The sequence below is a fragment of the Numida meleagris genome, chromosome 4, assembly GCF_002078875.1.
Source record: "Numida meleagris isolate 19003 breed g44 Domestic line chromosome 4, NumMel1.0, whole genome shotgun sequence".
Classification (NCBI taxonomy): Eukaryota; Metazoa; Chordata; class Aves; order Galliformes; family Numididae; genus Numida; species Numida meleagris.
The window spans coordinates 72,412,583-72,427,655 of record NC_034412.1 but is presented as its reverse complement, the minus strand read 5'-3'; the positions used below and the strand labels follow the sequence as shown (position 1 = coordinate 72,427,655).

The following is a 15,073-nucleotide window of genomic DNA, read 5'->3' as shown; positions in this document are numbered from 1 at the left end:
ACTATCAAAAATGAGCAAGTAGGTAGAACAGAGAAATAACTAAGTCATAAATGACAACGAGGATACGAAAACCATCCCCCAAAAGCTGAAATGTTAAATATACATTAGTAAAATCAACACAGGAATTTATTTTCAAAGTTCAGAAACTGTTGAAATACCTTTAATGCACAGTATTGGTGTCTGTTTATTTGCATGTTCCTATCACTGTATCTATCCAGAGGAGTAAACATGATACTAAAAGGACCTGCCCAATGACTGAACAACATAAATAGACTGTGGCGGAGACTTTGCTGTGGAAAGACGCTTCTTCTCTGGTGGACTGTAAGGAAAGCAAATACAGTTAGAAACACTTTTTATAGCATTTTTTAAAAATAAAATACATAAAACAGACCAAAATAATTAATATAAAAGGGAAAAAATAAAGACACGCTATTTCAATATCGTTATAGCTGGATATAGGTTTACTGTTATCCTCTTTAATGACACTGAGGTATAAGGATAAGCTATTTCTTAATCAAAAAAATTTAAATGCATTGCCAGCCAACAAGACTTTTGCTAAATGAGAAAATTACTTGTAGCTTCTAAACAGTACCAGACACCTCTCTTAAAAACCCTTATTGCTAAAGTCGTGTTCAAAACTGATGGTATATCTATATTAATGTATTCTACAAGTTCAGGTAAGTAGAAATTTTTGATGCTTTTTAAAAAAATAAAATAAGAACAGTTTATCAGAAGTTATCAAGATCCTTTTACTTACCTGGAACATTTTGAATGATATTTGCCACTAAGGCACTAAAATGGCATCGGATATCTTTCAACGTATCAGAATCCTTTTCATTTTCCGCTTCTAGGAGTTGTCTTGTTAGATCAACATACTCAAGTAAAGTGTTGTTGAGGGAATGTGTTTCATTATCAAGGCCACCACTTGCACTTAAAAATAAAAATATTAAACTGTATGCTAAATATGTACTTAAAAAAAAAAAACAAAAGCAATCCTTCTCTTTTTCTCATTAATAAAAGTTAAAACTCATAATTGCGAACACTGAATTCAGTCATTTTTTCACCAAGCTTGTTTCCTCGCTAAATAAAAAACTCTTTAAAAATTTGTTTATTTTAGAAAGTAAACAAATAAGTAAGTCTTATTTTCACAGGTCATTCACCCTTCCACAGAATTAGTTCTTATATTAGGAGTAACTGTTAAATAAATGAAGAAAATGTAATTTTAGAAACACAACAAATTAATTAACACTACTACTCTATAGATATCTATATTATATAGTGATCTTGCTTATCAGTGCTGCCCCCACCTCACCTGTGACTAATGACACCAGCATCTGCCAACAGTTCAAATATTCGTACTAGTTGTACACGTAAAATATCTCGACGCCTGCGTCGTTTCATGTTCTATTCAACAGAGGAAACACAGAATCAGATGAAGTGGGAAAAAAACATATAAAACTGCATGGCACAAAAAAGCATTATTACATCTATTACATACTATTATCAGGGGTGCACAACTTCTACGATCAGTTACCAACATTTCTAGCTATTTTAACAGATCAGGCAGTGAACAAAAGTTACTCCTTTTGTAACTGTAGTATACACTAAGTTCATTATTACACATATTAACGAAATAATACGCTTTTTATTTTGTCACTCTCCTGTTGTGAAGTGTGACATGTAAAAGAATGAACTGAAGTACAATACCAATCTTTCTGTGCACGTAAGACTAAGAACACACACTATACTCCAGTAACATTTTGAAACAAAATCATGTTCCTTCTCATCATCTGTATTTAATTACGAATTTATTACTAATATGAATATGACAGCTACCATTAAAAAATACTGAATAATCACCTCTGAGTTTGTGTTTACAGAGATCATTATTTTTGTGGTTATTTAGGGGCTTCTAAATCCTACAGTAAAACATCCTCTCCCTCTGAAGGGCAGTCAGCCAGGTGAGCTCACAGCAATTTCCATTTTAAAGAACTAAATGAAGCTGGTTGGCAGTAGGACTCAGTGCCATCTTAGAAACCACTAACTGCAGACATGTCACTGACAGTATTTAACTATGTTAAACTATGTTTAGGCAACATAAATTAAAGAATGTGGAAAAGATTATAGTAATTTCTAATCATTTAAAGCTAAACTCCTTTGATACAAGAACAATACAGAGCTCAAAACAAAACTCTTCTGCTGTAAGCACCTTAGACTAATTTTAAAAAGTAACGTTTCATTTTGTTACCTGGCACACTGACAGTTTTTAGGTGCAGAAGCACAACTAACATTCATTTACTACCATTTGTGAGAAGATAGCTAAAACTGCGCACTGAATATAGAAAAAATATTTAATTACCTCTGGCCTTCTTTCAAGTGCTTCCTTAATTATAGGATGTAATTCTTCTATTAGTTCCCTAATTTATAATAAAATAATTAAAAGAATAAGAACAACCATTAAATTAACATGTCAGCTGAAAGATGCTTCATAACAAGCGTTAAAATTTCATTTAAAGCACCCTTAGGTTTTACCTGTAGCTTTCTGAAATAAAAAAAAGCATTTACAAGAAATATTTCTGACAAGATTTTCCTAATTTAAATACAAACCACCAAACGGATTTCTCAATAATTACACTACATTTTCATTTAGAAAGGTCTGAGTTTCTGTCAGATATTATTTTCATTCACTTTCATATTCAGGGTTTAACAAAGCCTTATGCTGCAAATAGATCCTACTGCACAAAAAAGATGTTGGCAGCTAATCATATTATGTTCCTGCAGCTGTCATGATGCATTTAGTTGTTAATAAACATTGCTTCTCTAAGGCCAATAATGATATGCTGACAGACTAGTCAGTCTAGTCTCTATGAAAACTGAAAAGCAACATTTTGATACTGTGGTTACATTCCCAATTTGTTCTGAAGCTCCACAGTCTTCTCTCAGTTCCTTCTGCCAAACTGCAACTATCTCATGACTCCAAGAAGAAGGGCAAAGGAACGGAAAAGAGATCAGCAGTGTCGATCTATGCAGACAGTACACTAAGGGAAAACCTACCGATTCCACTTTGATAATCAATAGCATAGTAATTACCTCCTCCACTTTAGGTTTGCTGGAGTGTGTCCCACATTCTTCTATGTATTTTCAGTGCTATTCTAATTTAGACATATCAAAAGCATCATCCACTGAAGTTTTCACGTTAAACGACTGACTCCCTTGCTACACCATTCAAAGGTCCTCCTCCAAGAAATGTGTTAAGGTGTTCAGAAAGTTGCAAAAACTTTCATGGTCTGCTAAATTACATAAGACTTAAGCATGGTGATGGATAGTTCCATATTTTCGTTCAGATTAACAAAAAAAAAAAGAAGGTTTTTTTTGTCGTTGTAAGAGTTTTTTTGGTAAAACATACTAAAAGGTTGGCTTTCAGTGCAGAGCACACAACAAACTAGACAAGCTCATGTAATTAGTAATAGAAAATAAAAGAGAAAATGAATATTCTAGCAGCTTTAAGTGGTGTTATCAATTATGATTAGTACCTCTACAACCATGACTGTAATATTGTAAATGTCAACAGTCCAGAGCGTGTTCTTCCATATCAATAAAAGGCAGAAAAATAATAAAATTAGCTCAGCCTCTAAAAAACTATTGTCACACAGCTAAGTGCTAGAAAATAATGATAATCAGCTGTCACAGATTTTTTTAATGCTTAAAAAGGCCTTTTTCTGAGTTGTTTCCCCAGCTTCGTAATCGTTAGCATAAAACCAGATGAAACATAGCAATTACCTAAAAGCTCCTGGGTTGGTCCTGCCAAGTCCCAGCACAAGGGATTCTGTAATTTCCATGCTCTCAGAGCGCATCATTGGAACTATGTGCTTAAACAAGGAAGAAGGGGATGGAATGCCAATGATCTAAGAAGAAAATCAGAATAAACCTGAATGAAGCAGTTATCCATCACACGGGCAGTGACATTAAAACACCTGCTATAATATCAGATTCTTCTCACAGTAAACACTGACTTGAACTACTCATGATGAAAACAAAGTTTCAGGCCTTTGGTGTGGAAAACAAATTTCTGAAAGGGTACAAAACGCACATCCCTTCTCTGTGGTGACTAAGATGAATGAAGATAACTGAGAAGGCCTCAGAAAAAATCAGTACTTATCTGCCCTGATCTTTCCTGTTTTTTCACTGAACTTAAAAAGCCTCTGGGGAGATTTTATCCCATCCGTGCAGTACCCTACTGACACTCTGTACTGAGTACATAAGAGAGCTGAAACAGATTGTTACTAGGGTCAATTACTCTTCAAAAAGAGCTGAGCATACAGCTACACAAGACCTTTACAGTCAGCTGAGAGGCAAAAGCATTACATATCTGTACACACTCCATGTGAGAGTCATCTCCAAAAGTTTGAAATTCAAAAATAAACAATGACTTATAGGTTTACGTGGCTATCTTTGGATAACATACTTCTGAGGTTCCTCCATGCTTATCTTGAAGACATTCTGATTATAGGCGCATTTCTGTATTTCATTTTCAGAGAAAAAACCTTAATGAGAATTTTGTTAGCTCTCCAATTCACACTTGCATATTCAGTTTAGAGGAGAGCCTACAAACATCTTCTAAGATCTTCTGGTTCTTTAAAAGGAAAAGTAAACCTGTTAAAATTTCATTTTGCAGTTTCTCAGATTTAAGGACAGAATCTTGGTAGCAACTGGAATAAGCTGCTTCTGCCAAAAATCTGTTGCGCAATCTATGAGTTTTCTTCACTGCCTCTTGCCTATCTTCTACAGGAAGCCAAAGAAGAGATTAAAAAAAAAAAACACAAAAGAAAACCCAACCATATTTGCAGGTAACATGAAGTACTGCAGACAAAATTGTAGTTGGGAAAAATATAACATAGTATAGACTATACTAATAACTGTAGTATAGAAATGAAAGGCTATTTCCTCAGAATTATAGAGGTCTTCTGACAGAAAAAAAAGTAAAAAAAGAATGGTAAACGAAATATTTCCTTATTATCACCAGATAAGACATGAACCCAATCTCAATTTTTTCATTACATGATTAGATTTTACCTGAAAAAAACACAAGCAGAAATGCCTCTACAGTATGGGTTGGAAGAAACATACTGAAGGCTATCCATAACAAATGAAAAAAAGGTATTTTAAACACATTTTCAGATAAATTACACAAGCTTCTAAGAATCATGATAGCTATCATAAGCCTCAAGTGGTTCTACTTCCAATAAAATGTAGTTGCAGTATTTATAGTAAGCATTAGAAGAACCTACTCTTGAATCAATGCTGTAACCACTGTCAGGGGTAGACGCCAGCGTCTCAGGAGGGGAACATCTCACAGAGCCAGTGGAAGTAGAGGAGCTTGAAGAAGATGCTGCACTGCAGCAAAGAATCAGGTAGTTTCTCCAGAGCCCAATGTAGGAGTCACTGCTTGTAGTTGTGTTCACTTTCTTTGCATTGATAGGGCTGCTATTTAAAGAAAACAAGCTCAATATAGTAAATAATGCTTATGAGGTTTTGTTTCTCTATTGAATTCATTTTTAAATTGTACGTGTCTTTGTTTCTGCAACTGTTAACATAGTAAACTCTGAATAAATTATTCAGAACAGAATTGTACATCAATTATGTATGCTTTTATAGTCAAACTTGTTTAACTACAATATTGCCAAAGGCATGAATTAATCTTTACAGCAGATAATATTTTTTTCCAAATAGAACTGCACTAGCTTTTAGTTGTATGAAGATGAATGAAATCCGTAGAAAATATTAGGAGTGCACACTGCCTCACTGAAACATAACAGCATTAGAATGATGATAAATCTTGAAAGAATACAAGCAAATTAGACCGCATCTCCTTTAGAAATGAGCTTACTTTATATCCACTTGTGGAGACAGCATCTGGAGTCTGGTATAAGCAAACATCCAAGCATAGCTTACAGCTGTTGGGCAGTGTTTTGGGAGATTTTCCTGTTTCATAAAACTTGAAAGGCTTATAATCCACGGATCTTGGCCTTGAGTCACGTGTGCAAATATCCATATATGTGATGGACTGACCACATCAAACTGGTGGCTGATTGGAGAGGAACTCCAGTCAGCCAAAGTTTGTAAATCTACTGAACTGGGACAGTATAGTAAAGTAGTCTGTATGCATTAAAAAAAAAAACAACAACAACAAAAAAAACAAAACAGAACAGAACAGAACAAGAAAACATTTAATTTCCATGTATATTAAGTAGCACTTTTTCATTGTTAGATTTTCATTCTAAAATATTAGTGTCAAAAACACATTTGGGCATAGTTAAAACACATCACTTAATTCATGCTGTTTTAGAGGAGTTCCTAATATGGGCAGTGACAGAAACACTTTCGGAAAGGAACTAAATATTAAGTAAGTAAACTGTAAAAAAAGGCATTTGACTCATGACGACTTATTCTTCCAAAAGATTCCAAACTTTTAAAGTCTTACTACTGAAATACAACTCATTTCCTAAGCCTAAACACAGGAAAGCTTCTCTTCGATTGTTAATAGTTTAAGATATATATATATATATAAAACAAGGAATTCAGCTCTTATTCTTTGATATGTATTGTGCTCTCATTGTGGCTAAAGGAAATGTTGCTTGTTAGACATCGCATAGCAACAGAAAAAGTCAAAGGTCCTTCCTTCAATGAGCTTGTAATGTGTAAGCCAGATGGGAAAAAAAAAAAAAAAACGTAGAAAAAGATGCATGTGCGTCTGTGTGGTGATAGGCACCTTACTGACCAGAAAATGTACAATGATGTTGTCAGCCTCAAAACATTCCTCAAATTTTTTGAGGAATAGCTTTGGAGCCCCTGGATGTTTTTTTTTTTTTTCTCTGAAGCTGATAAATTGTTGATAAAATTAGCTTGAATATAATGTCACTGATTTAAAACACATACCAAAAGATTTAGAGAAATACATCATCTTACATCCAAGTTTAAGATAAAACTTCTCCTACCTGATCAGCCCCAGTAAGATGTATGAAACTCTCCAGGATAGAAGCACTCTGTCTGTCCATTACATCTATAGCCAATTCATCATCGCTCTAAAAAAACGAAAGAAAATGGAACAAAAACATAAAAATAACAAAGTGAAGAAAAACAGTATTCTTTCTTTAAGCAGTTACATGAATGGATAATCAACTCTTACCTTAGAAATTTCTAGAAGTGTGAACAAGGCCCTTATTTCTCTAAGCACACTGACTGCTAATCTTCTCGTTGCAGGCCTTGTGCTGCAAAGAATGACCAAAGCAAAGCCTTCCACCACATGAAATACGTTGGAATAAAGGGTCCTCTCCAGAGGAAGGGTATGGGCAGCCCCACTGGAGACACCACGCTAAGAAATAACCACAGAAGTTAAACAAATGAAGCAAAAAGTAATCACAAATTATAGTGTCATTATTAGTGAAGACAGAATTAATCAGAAGATGTTTAGGTCTTGATTGTCTACTTGTCATATTTTAAATTATAAAAATGGCACAGTATCAGCTAGCTTGTATTGTTTTCTTTCTCTGAAATCAGTCCAAATACTACAAGAAAGTCACATAAGTGATGCAAAAAGGGCAAAATTAAAAATGAGTAAAGGATTTTCATACTTAATATTGTATAAAATTATTTCTTATAGTTCTTATAACTCTTTTCTATTTCTTAGTGGAAAATGGTGCTTTTTTTCTAGCTCCGCTGTTTAATACTGCTTTAAATGTTTCCAATTCCACATGTAAAGAAAAATGTGGCAATTAATCAGTGTTTAGAGAGTACTTAATATTAAACTAAATTTTTAGAGAAAAAAATAATAGGTCGGAATATCTTCAGCACTGTAAGAAAGTAAATTCAATTTTTATTACTTAACTAAAAAAAAAGCATACTAACAAAACTGAATGAAGATTAAATTATGTTTTGATACCAAAGGACTGTATTTAAAATACCTGTGAATCTTGGGTTTTATTGTGCATTTGGGCTGCTTGTTTCCACTGATTTATGAGCTGCACTAACATTTTTACTGCATTGTCAAGAAGCGTTGGGTGGATGTCAGTCACTTCACGCACAATAAAATATACAAATCCTGAAAGAACATCTTCTCGCCAATCTGGAAAATCAAGCATTAATGCTTGGAGAGTATTGAAAGCCAAGGCACGAAGTTCTTCATCCATATGAATTGTCAGCCTGTTTAGAAAAAAAAAACAGTATCATCACCCTAGAATCAAATATTCTTAACCAGCCTTTATGAATTAAAGTTAGGTGCTGTCTTCTGTCTTCACTGTACAATGTAGAATACTTCCACAAAGATGCATTCTCTGCACCGAATACATCTGCAACTAGCTAACACAAGCCCCTGCTAGTAATACAGCAAAATAAAGCAATACTTCACAAAATTGAGTACAAAGGAACAATTTTCATGAGTGATAATCAAGTCTTTTGTATATGCACTTATCTATGTGCATCTGAGCAACCATCTTAGAGCTCAGTGTGGAGACATCTTGTGATGTACAGGTTACTTTCTTCAAATTAAAATTCAAAAGAATAGAGAATTTTTGCAGATAAAGCAGCTTTACACTGGATATGAGTAAAAATTCACAAAACCCTTTGCATACCTAAGTTACAAGTATGTCTACCTGCTATGGTAGAAGAAACTTATCCAGTAATGTATTATTTTTCAATACTTCCTGTCTTTTATGAAGAAAAAGTTATAAAAACCTTATTTATTTGTGCCCATCTTAACTAACATTTACATATGTATAACTCAACACACTATATGCAAATGAGCTTGTAATTCCAAAACTAAAAGCTGAACTGTATTCCTACACCAAGACTATCTCCATATTAAAAAATGAAATATAACAAATAAATAACCAGAAGAAAGATTTATTGCTGCAGTAATAAGCAGACTGCCTACATATACCCCAACTGTGTTCTCACTGAATGCTCAGACTACTTATCTACAAACACCTGGTTGTCTAGCTGTCTCAACTACTTAGTAGTACTAACAAGGCACATGCAATTTAAAATGAGATAAGAAATTGAAGAATATCCATAGTGTTGGATCAAAAAAAATGGAAAAATGAGGCAGGTTAACTAGAGACTTTTTATCATGGTTTCATCTCACATTTTGGTAATGGTTTTATTAACAAAAAAAGACAGCAGTAACAAAGCAACAAGTACAAGAAAAAAAAAAGCAACAGAATTCTATTCCTACTTTTGAAAGAAAAATGTCTACTTTTTCTCCTTAAAAATAAGTGCAAGATCTTCCATGTTAAATTTACTCCTGCAACTCTGCCCAGTAACACCTGACCAACTGCTGACAGCAGGCAAGAATAAGAGGAATCAATCTGTATGCAGTGGGCTTCAACTTTATAGTGAGTGCTCTGACAAACTCTTAATTATGTAAGGAGCTTTTAAAGAGGAATATTCACTAAAAAGTAGTATTTCATTTCACTTACCTTGCAAGCAATTCAATGAGGTCAGTCCTGCTCATGCCATCTGGAATCAGTCTTGGGATAGCAGCAATACAAGTTCTGAATAAATCTATCTTAGGTTTTCTTTCACCCCTACAAAACCAGTTTGTAAACAACAAAACAACAAGAAAATCCACATCAGTATATCACAAAGATTTTCAATCTCAGGTCAAAACTAAGAAGATACTAGAAAATTTTTGGCATTAATTAATGGAATGAGCCTGAATTTAATATTCAAATAAAAAGCCTAAATTTGTGATGCATTAATGTGAAACATTACAGCACAAGAATAATATAAGCGTGACACTGAATGCACTTTAATTTTATACATACGTAATCATGTCTTCAGGTTCTTTATTGGACATTTGCACACTAGTCATGCACATGGGCCTTCCAACTTCTTTGTCCAAATGCCTAAGAATGCTGTCAAGTGCTTTTCTGACTTGAGGATAGTATATTGACATTCCTGGAAAGGCAAAGAGTTCCAATCACCTCTTTCACTATTCCACATTCTCACTTATTTTTCACATTCTTATTAAAATATATACCACATTCAGCTTAGGACAAATTTCTTACCGTACAAAACCTGCCATGAAACTCATTTTAAGCATCAAAAAGGAAAAAAAAAAAGAAGCATATCAAGCAAGTAGTAGGAGGTATTTTATGAAAGTAGACACTTCCTTCAGGGAAAAACATAAATGTAGAAGTAATAGTTAGTTGCTTTTCTCATTTCTGAGTATTTTAGTTATAGCTTGAGACTGTCTTTTAGAGACAACTATCTCATCCGCAGAAGATCAAAAAATGCCTTACTCCAATGCAGCTGTATTTTGGAACATTCTAGAGTGGATCAAGGGAACAAAAACTGCCGTGCCAATTACCAAACTAATTGCACTCAGTATTCTGTGTGCTAATTTGTCAGTGCAAAACAGTTTTTAAAAAAGCCACAGATCCAGTCTCAGACACCTGAAGTTCAATATTATCTAGAGCTTCTCTCTAAAGAATCATGTAAAAACATGCTACCACTAAATTCTCCATAAAAATTAAAATAAATATAGAAATAAAGATACATAAATGTACTATTTGAGAATAACTGAGAAGATGTATGTACACATTGGAATGTAAAATTCCAAAAGACTATTACATACCTATAACTTTTGCTTCCTCATCTGTCAGTGTTTTATTAAGAAAAATTTTCTTCACACGCAGAGTGTTTCCTGAGGGAAGAACAACTCCTGTTGTTGGCATTGGTGGTTCACCATCTTTCTGCTGCAAACTATCTGCTATGACAAGGAAGACTCTGAGGCCTATATTCATCCTCTTCAAAAGCAACAAAGGGAAGAAAAAGGAAGTAGAAAACAAAAGGAATTACAACATTAAAGTAACACAGATGCAAAACACAAATTGCACTTTCCCTCTCTAAGCAGACAGCATTAATAGGACAGGCATTATTTAAATATTACACATTAGAATAATGGAAGTATCAAGAACAAAATTTCAGTGTTGAATGCCTTCTCACATCTCCAATTCCAGTCAACAAAACCGGCATGGACTCTTAGTGTTTTAGAGTAAACAGCACTAAAGGAGTCGATATGAATCTTGAGAATGGTAGATACACTGGAGAAAGATGTTTATACACCTCATCTGTTACAGTGGGTCTTGAACTGTAAGACCCAGGTACGATTTCCATGAAAAAAGGCTTTATAGTTATGCACACAAGCACATATACTGGGTTTATAGCTGCAATGAGTTGAAACTGCAGTAGTGTTGCTGGCTTACTGACCAGAAATGAAACAGCAATTGTATACAACTATTTATTTCTTTAACTAGTAACAACTAGTTATTTCTTTAGTTTTATCAGAATACCTTTTTTGATATTCATTAATCTGCTTTCGTGTCAGCTCAAAAATAGTTAACTACAGTTCCAAAAATTTTGCCCCAACACTCTGTTCTCACTGCATGCAAGTAATATGTTTTTTTTACCTCCGGATTAATTGTGAAGGTTTTAGGTGATTTTCCAACACTAAGAAGATCAAATATTATCTCTTTCATTGCAAAATCCAAGCGTTCCTATAAAGGAAAAAAGGTTTTTATACATAAACTCCTGTTTATCTTTCTATGCATAGCTTAATTTCTTCCTTACAGGTGGTGTGTATCATGCCTTAGAAGCTTAAAAAACAAAAAACGATATTTAAAAAGTTTTAAAATATTCATTTTTCCTACGTGTTCTTATGAATTAATAATACTCTTTAAAATGTAATACAGTTCAAAACTCTTTAATATAATGTATAAGAATAAAATGCCAAAATAATTATGTTGGCATTATTACACTGTTAAAGCTCCACGTGAGTTAGGAAATACATCAATTAAGGTTGCATGTGCAAGCTCAGATTAGTGCCTTTTCGTATTACAATTCGGATTCTCTTTGAATGGTCATATACTATTGGACTTCGGTTTTAACCTGTAGAAGAGATGCCAACTGAAAAAAAAATATATCAAGCTGGCACAGCAAGTTGTTTTTTCTGTTTTCTCTCTCTCTTTTTTTTTTTTTTTTTAAATGAATACAGCTCAGTTCTTGAACATAATATACATGCTAGAAAGAAAAACGGAACCAACGAGACTAATAAATTAGTCAATTGAATATTCCTTTGAAAAGCATATTTTATTCCTGCTTCTGTTAGGCAGCTCTTATTATTGATGACAGTTGAATTAGTTAAATAAAGCTTTCACAGTAGGTTACTAATTACATCTACTTCATTCTGAGAATGCCTGATTTCAGTCCCTGGGATCTCATTAGCAGAAGTGTCAAATTGAAAACTCTGCTTGTACATTACACAATTTTACCTAGTTTGGTGACAATCTGCACCAAAGAACAGAAACTTCAGCATTTACTTTCTGCTGAACTTCAGTTCTCCATCTGTTTAACACAGTATAAAAAAATACACTGAACATTTAAAAAGCATTCTGAAACTAGGATGAGGGGGCAATAGAAGAGTTCAGCATGAAATTGTGTATTCAGACACAAACCCAAAAGAATAAAATAAATAAAACACAGGCTTTTACAATAAGGCTGCTTTACGGGTTCAAATATTTGATAATCAAAAATAATTAAAAATTAGTGATAAAATGAAGAACCCTAGGAAAAAAAAAAAGCATCAAGGATTTTGTCTCCTGTATTATCTCTGTGTAAACAGAAGTAGGTCATTTTGGAAACTGAAGCACAGACAAGCTATCTATAACATGGAAAAATATAAGTCTCTAATTTATGTTACCGATGAATGAGTATTGTATCTTGTGAGATTACTCTCTGCGTTTTGATATTAAGACAACAGAAGCAGCTAAAACAATACAAATTGTAATGCAATAGTAACTACACACTAACACACACACCACATTTTTTTTTCCTGTCTACAGAGGCTAAACTCGCTGCTAAATACAAATGGATACTAATGTTCAGACACTTTGTCCTTTATAAATATATTATAATGGAATACACTAAGTACATTAGTGTACTTTGTTTATCTCTATATGTATACATACACATCCATTACAGAGCAATAGAAATGTAAATACTAATCATCATAATATTTACAAACCATAGTTATTGATCTTTAAAGGAAAATAATTTTACCACTTGTAGAAATAAATTAGCTATTTATTATTATTTGGGGAAATTTTATTCTATATATTAAACTGTATAAATATTTCAAAAAACAGGCATTAATTTATATTTCTTACAAATAATTCTCATAATATCTCTATAGTAGGATCTCTACCTAGACATATTCTTACCTGAGCAATGAACTGAATAATCTTCACAAATATATTCAGGGGTGTGTCTCGTGGGACCACGCTACGTGATCCTTTTGGAAAAAGTGCTGATACAATACTCATGAGACGACTGCAAGAATTGAGAAACAAATGTAATAAGTCAAAAAATTGTTTTAAGAATAATTTTTTTGTAATAGCCTATTTGTTAAGATTCAAATCTGAAGGAGTGTGGGATTTACCACTATGTAACACACAATGTTATAAAAGGCAGGACCTCCTATTTAAAGTACAGCCCCCTGTTGCTGCAGGGAACATTGTAATGAGTTAATTTACAAAGTGACCAGAATCGTGCTTTTGAGCTACTTAGTAACAGTCAGGAGGAAGAGCAAATGCTGAATGACTACACTGAATTCTCGCTGTGGTAATTTGTAAAAACAAATCTTTTCATTTCCAGCTCATGCTTAGGGATGGACACTTCAGACCCTTTTTCTTATGGTACCATCAGTGCCTGTTAACGAAATTTCCTGCTTTTTATCACTCCATCCACACCTATCATTACACGCATAAGAGTGCGGACTCTTTTCATTCTCCTCTTCAAACTAATCAAGTTCCTTTGGTTTTCTCTATTAAGATGAAGTCTTTGTTCCTCTACTTATCCAACAAGCCCATCCCCGAGGTGACTTCGAGATCTTTTTTAATATCACTAGGAAAAAAAAGCCAACAACTAGAATCCCTTGCGCAATGAACTTACCTTTGAGTTACAGTGTTGCTTTCACATTTTATTCTAATAACATAAACCCACAACAACCTATACAAAGATTCCAGTGCAACTCGGGACATTTTGGGATCTTTATTCTGTGAAAAGAAGAAAAATACAGTTACTGTTGCCTGTGAGACATTCAGAAAATTCTATTATTACTCTTGACTTCTGAGAGTATTTTCAACTGTTTTTAAGAAAGAAAGCAGATATGTTTAATAGTGACTATAAATTTTACTGTGTATATATAAGACCAAGCCTGCATTGCATATTTCCTCTACTACTTAAATAATTAAATAGTAAATTCAGATTGTTTTAAAAGCCTTTATCTCCAAAAGCAGAAGACTAACAAACAATCCTCAGGATGAACACCACAAGAGCGTATTGCCTCTAAGAACCTTTCTTAGAAAGTAATGGATACCTACTTCATAGCAAACTAATAGTTTTGTCTAAAACATGGGAGTAGCTGCTTTGGATCAGGCACAAAGTCCATCTAAGTCCAGTATTCAGTTTATGAGAGCAGACAGTAGCAGGTGCAGAAGAAAAAGAGTGCAGGGCAAGCATTAATAAATTATGCACGGTATGAAATTCTTTTTCATCCTAAAGCTTCTTCTAGGAGCTCCTTCTAGCTCTTTCACTGTTCAGAACATTGACTGACAGTAACGTTTGTCATACCAACTCCAGTAACCTCTTTTTTTTTTTTTTTTTTTTAGCTAAGGATGCTGCTTGTATTCATAATCTTGAAGTTTTCAATGGGATTCTTGGAATTCACCATTAGTATTATGAACTGGGAATAAATGACTCCTAGCTGGAACCTTTTAGGCATCGTCTCAGTTTAAAAAAAATTCCCATCTCTAATGAAGTCTTGTTGTTTTAAGACACAATGTTTCTGCCTGATGGCTTGAACGTAATTAATTTCACTTTTTGTGGCCTCAATCAAAAGCCAGTGGTTCAGACTAGCACTGCTACTTTGTCCTTCCAGGACAAGTAGAGTGTAATTTCGCAACAGACTGTGATAGCTTTGATTTCAATCAACTGAAACTGTGCCCACCTCTCTCCC

General features: G+C 33.8%; 1 protein-coding gene across 12 annotated transcripts in view; it reads right to left on the bottom strand.

Annotated features, from left to right (window-relative positions):
• The window catches only part of FRYL (FRY like transcription coactivator), a 158,490-nt gene that overhangs the window by 53,601 nt on the left and 89,816 nt on the right, over nt 1-15,073 (bottom strand). For all 12 annotated transcript variants that reach the window (XM_021394876.1, XM_021394866.1, XM_021394870.1 and 9 more), the window contains 16 exons: nt 14,008-14,111; nt 13,278-13,386; nt 11,469-11,555; nt 10,634-10,805; nt 9,822-9,954; nt 9,474-9,581; nt 7,962-8,199; nt 7,187-7,372; nt 6,996-7,082; nt 5,888-6,156; nt 5,289-5,484; nt 3,781-3,905; nt 2,360-2,417; nt 1,313-1,404; nt 758-930; nt 159-319 (listed from right to left, as the gene is read on the bottom strand). In XM_021394876.1, coding sequence (XP_021250551.1) covers nt 159-319; nt 758-930; nt 1,313-1,404; nt 2,360-2,417; nt 3,781-3,905; nt 5,289-5,484; nt 5,888-6,156; nt 6,996-7,082; nt 7,187-7,372; nt 7,962-8,199; nt 9,474-9,581; nt 9,822-9,954; nt 10,634-10,805; nt 11,469-11,555; nt 13,278-13,386; nt 14,008-14,111 — 2,298 coding nt within the window. The remainder of the gene's footprint in view (nt 1-158; nt 320-757; nt 931-1,312; nt 1,405-2,359; nt 2,418-3,780; nt 3,906-5,288; nt 5,485-5,887; nt 6,157-6,995; nt 7,083-7,186; nt 7,373-7,961; nt 8,200-9,473; nt 9,582-9,821; nt 9,955-10,633; nt 10,806-11,468; nt 11,556-13,277; nt 13,387-14,007; nt 14,112-15,073) is intronic.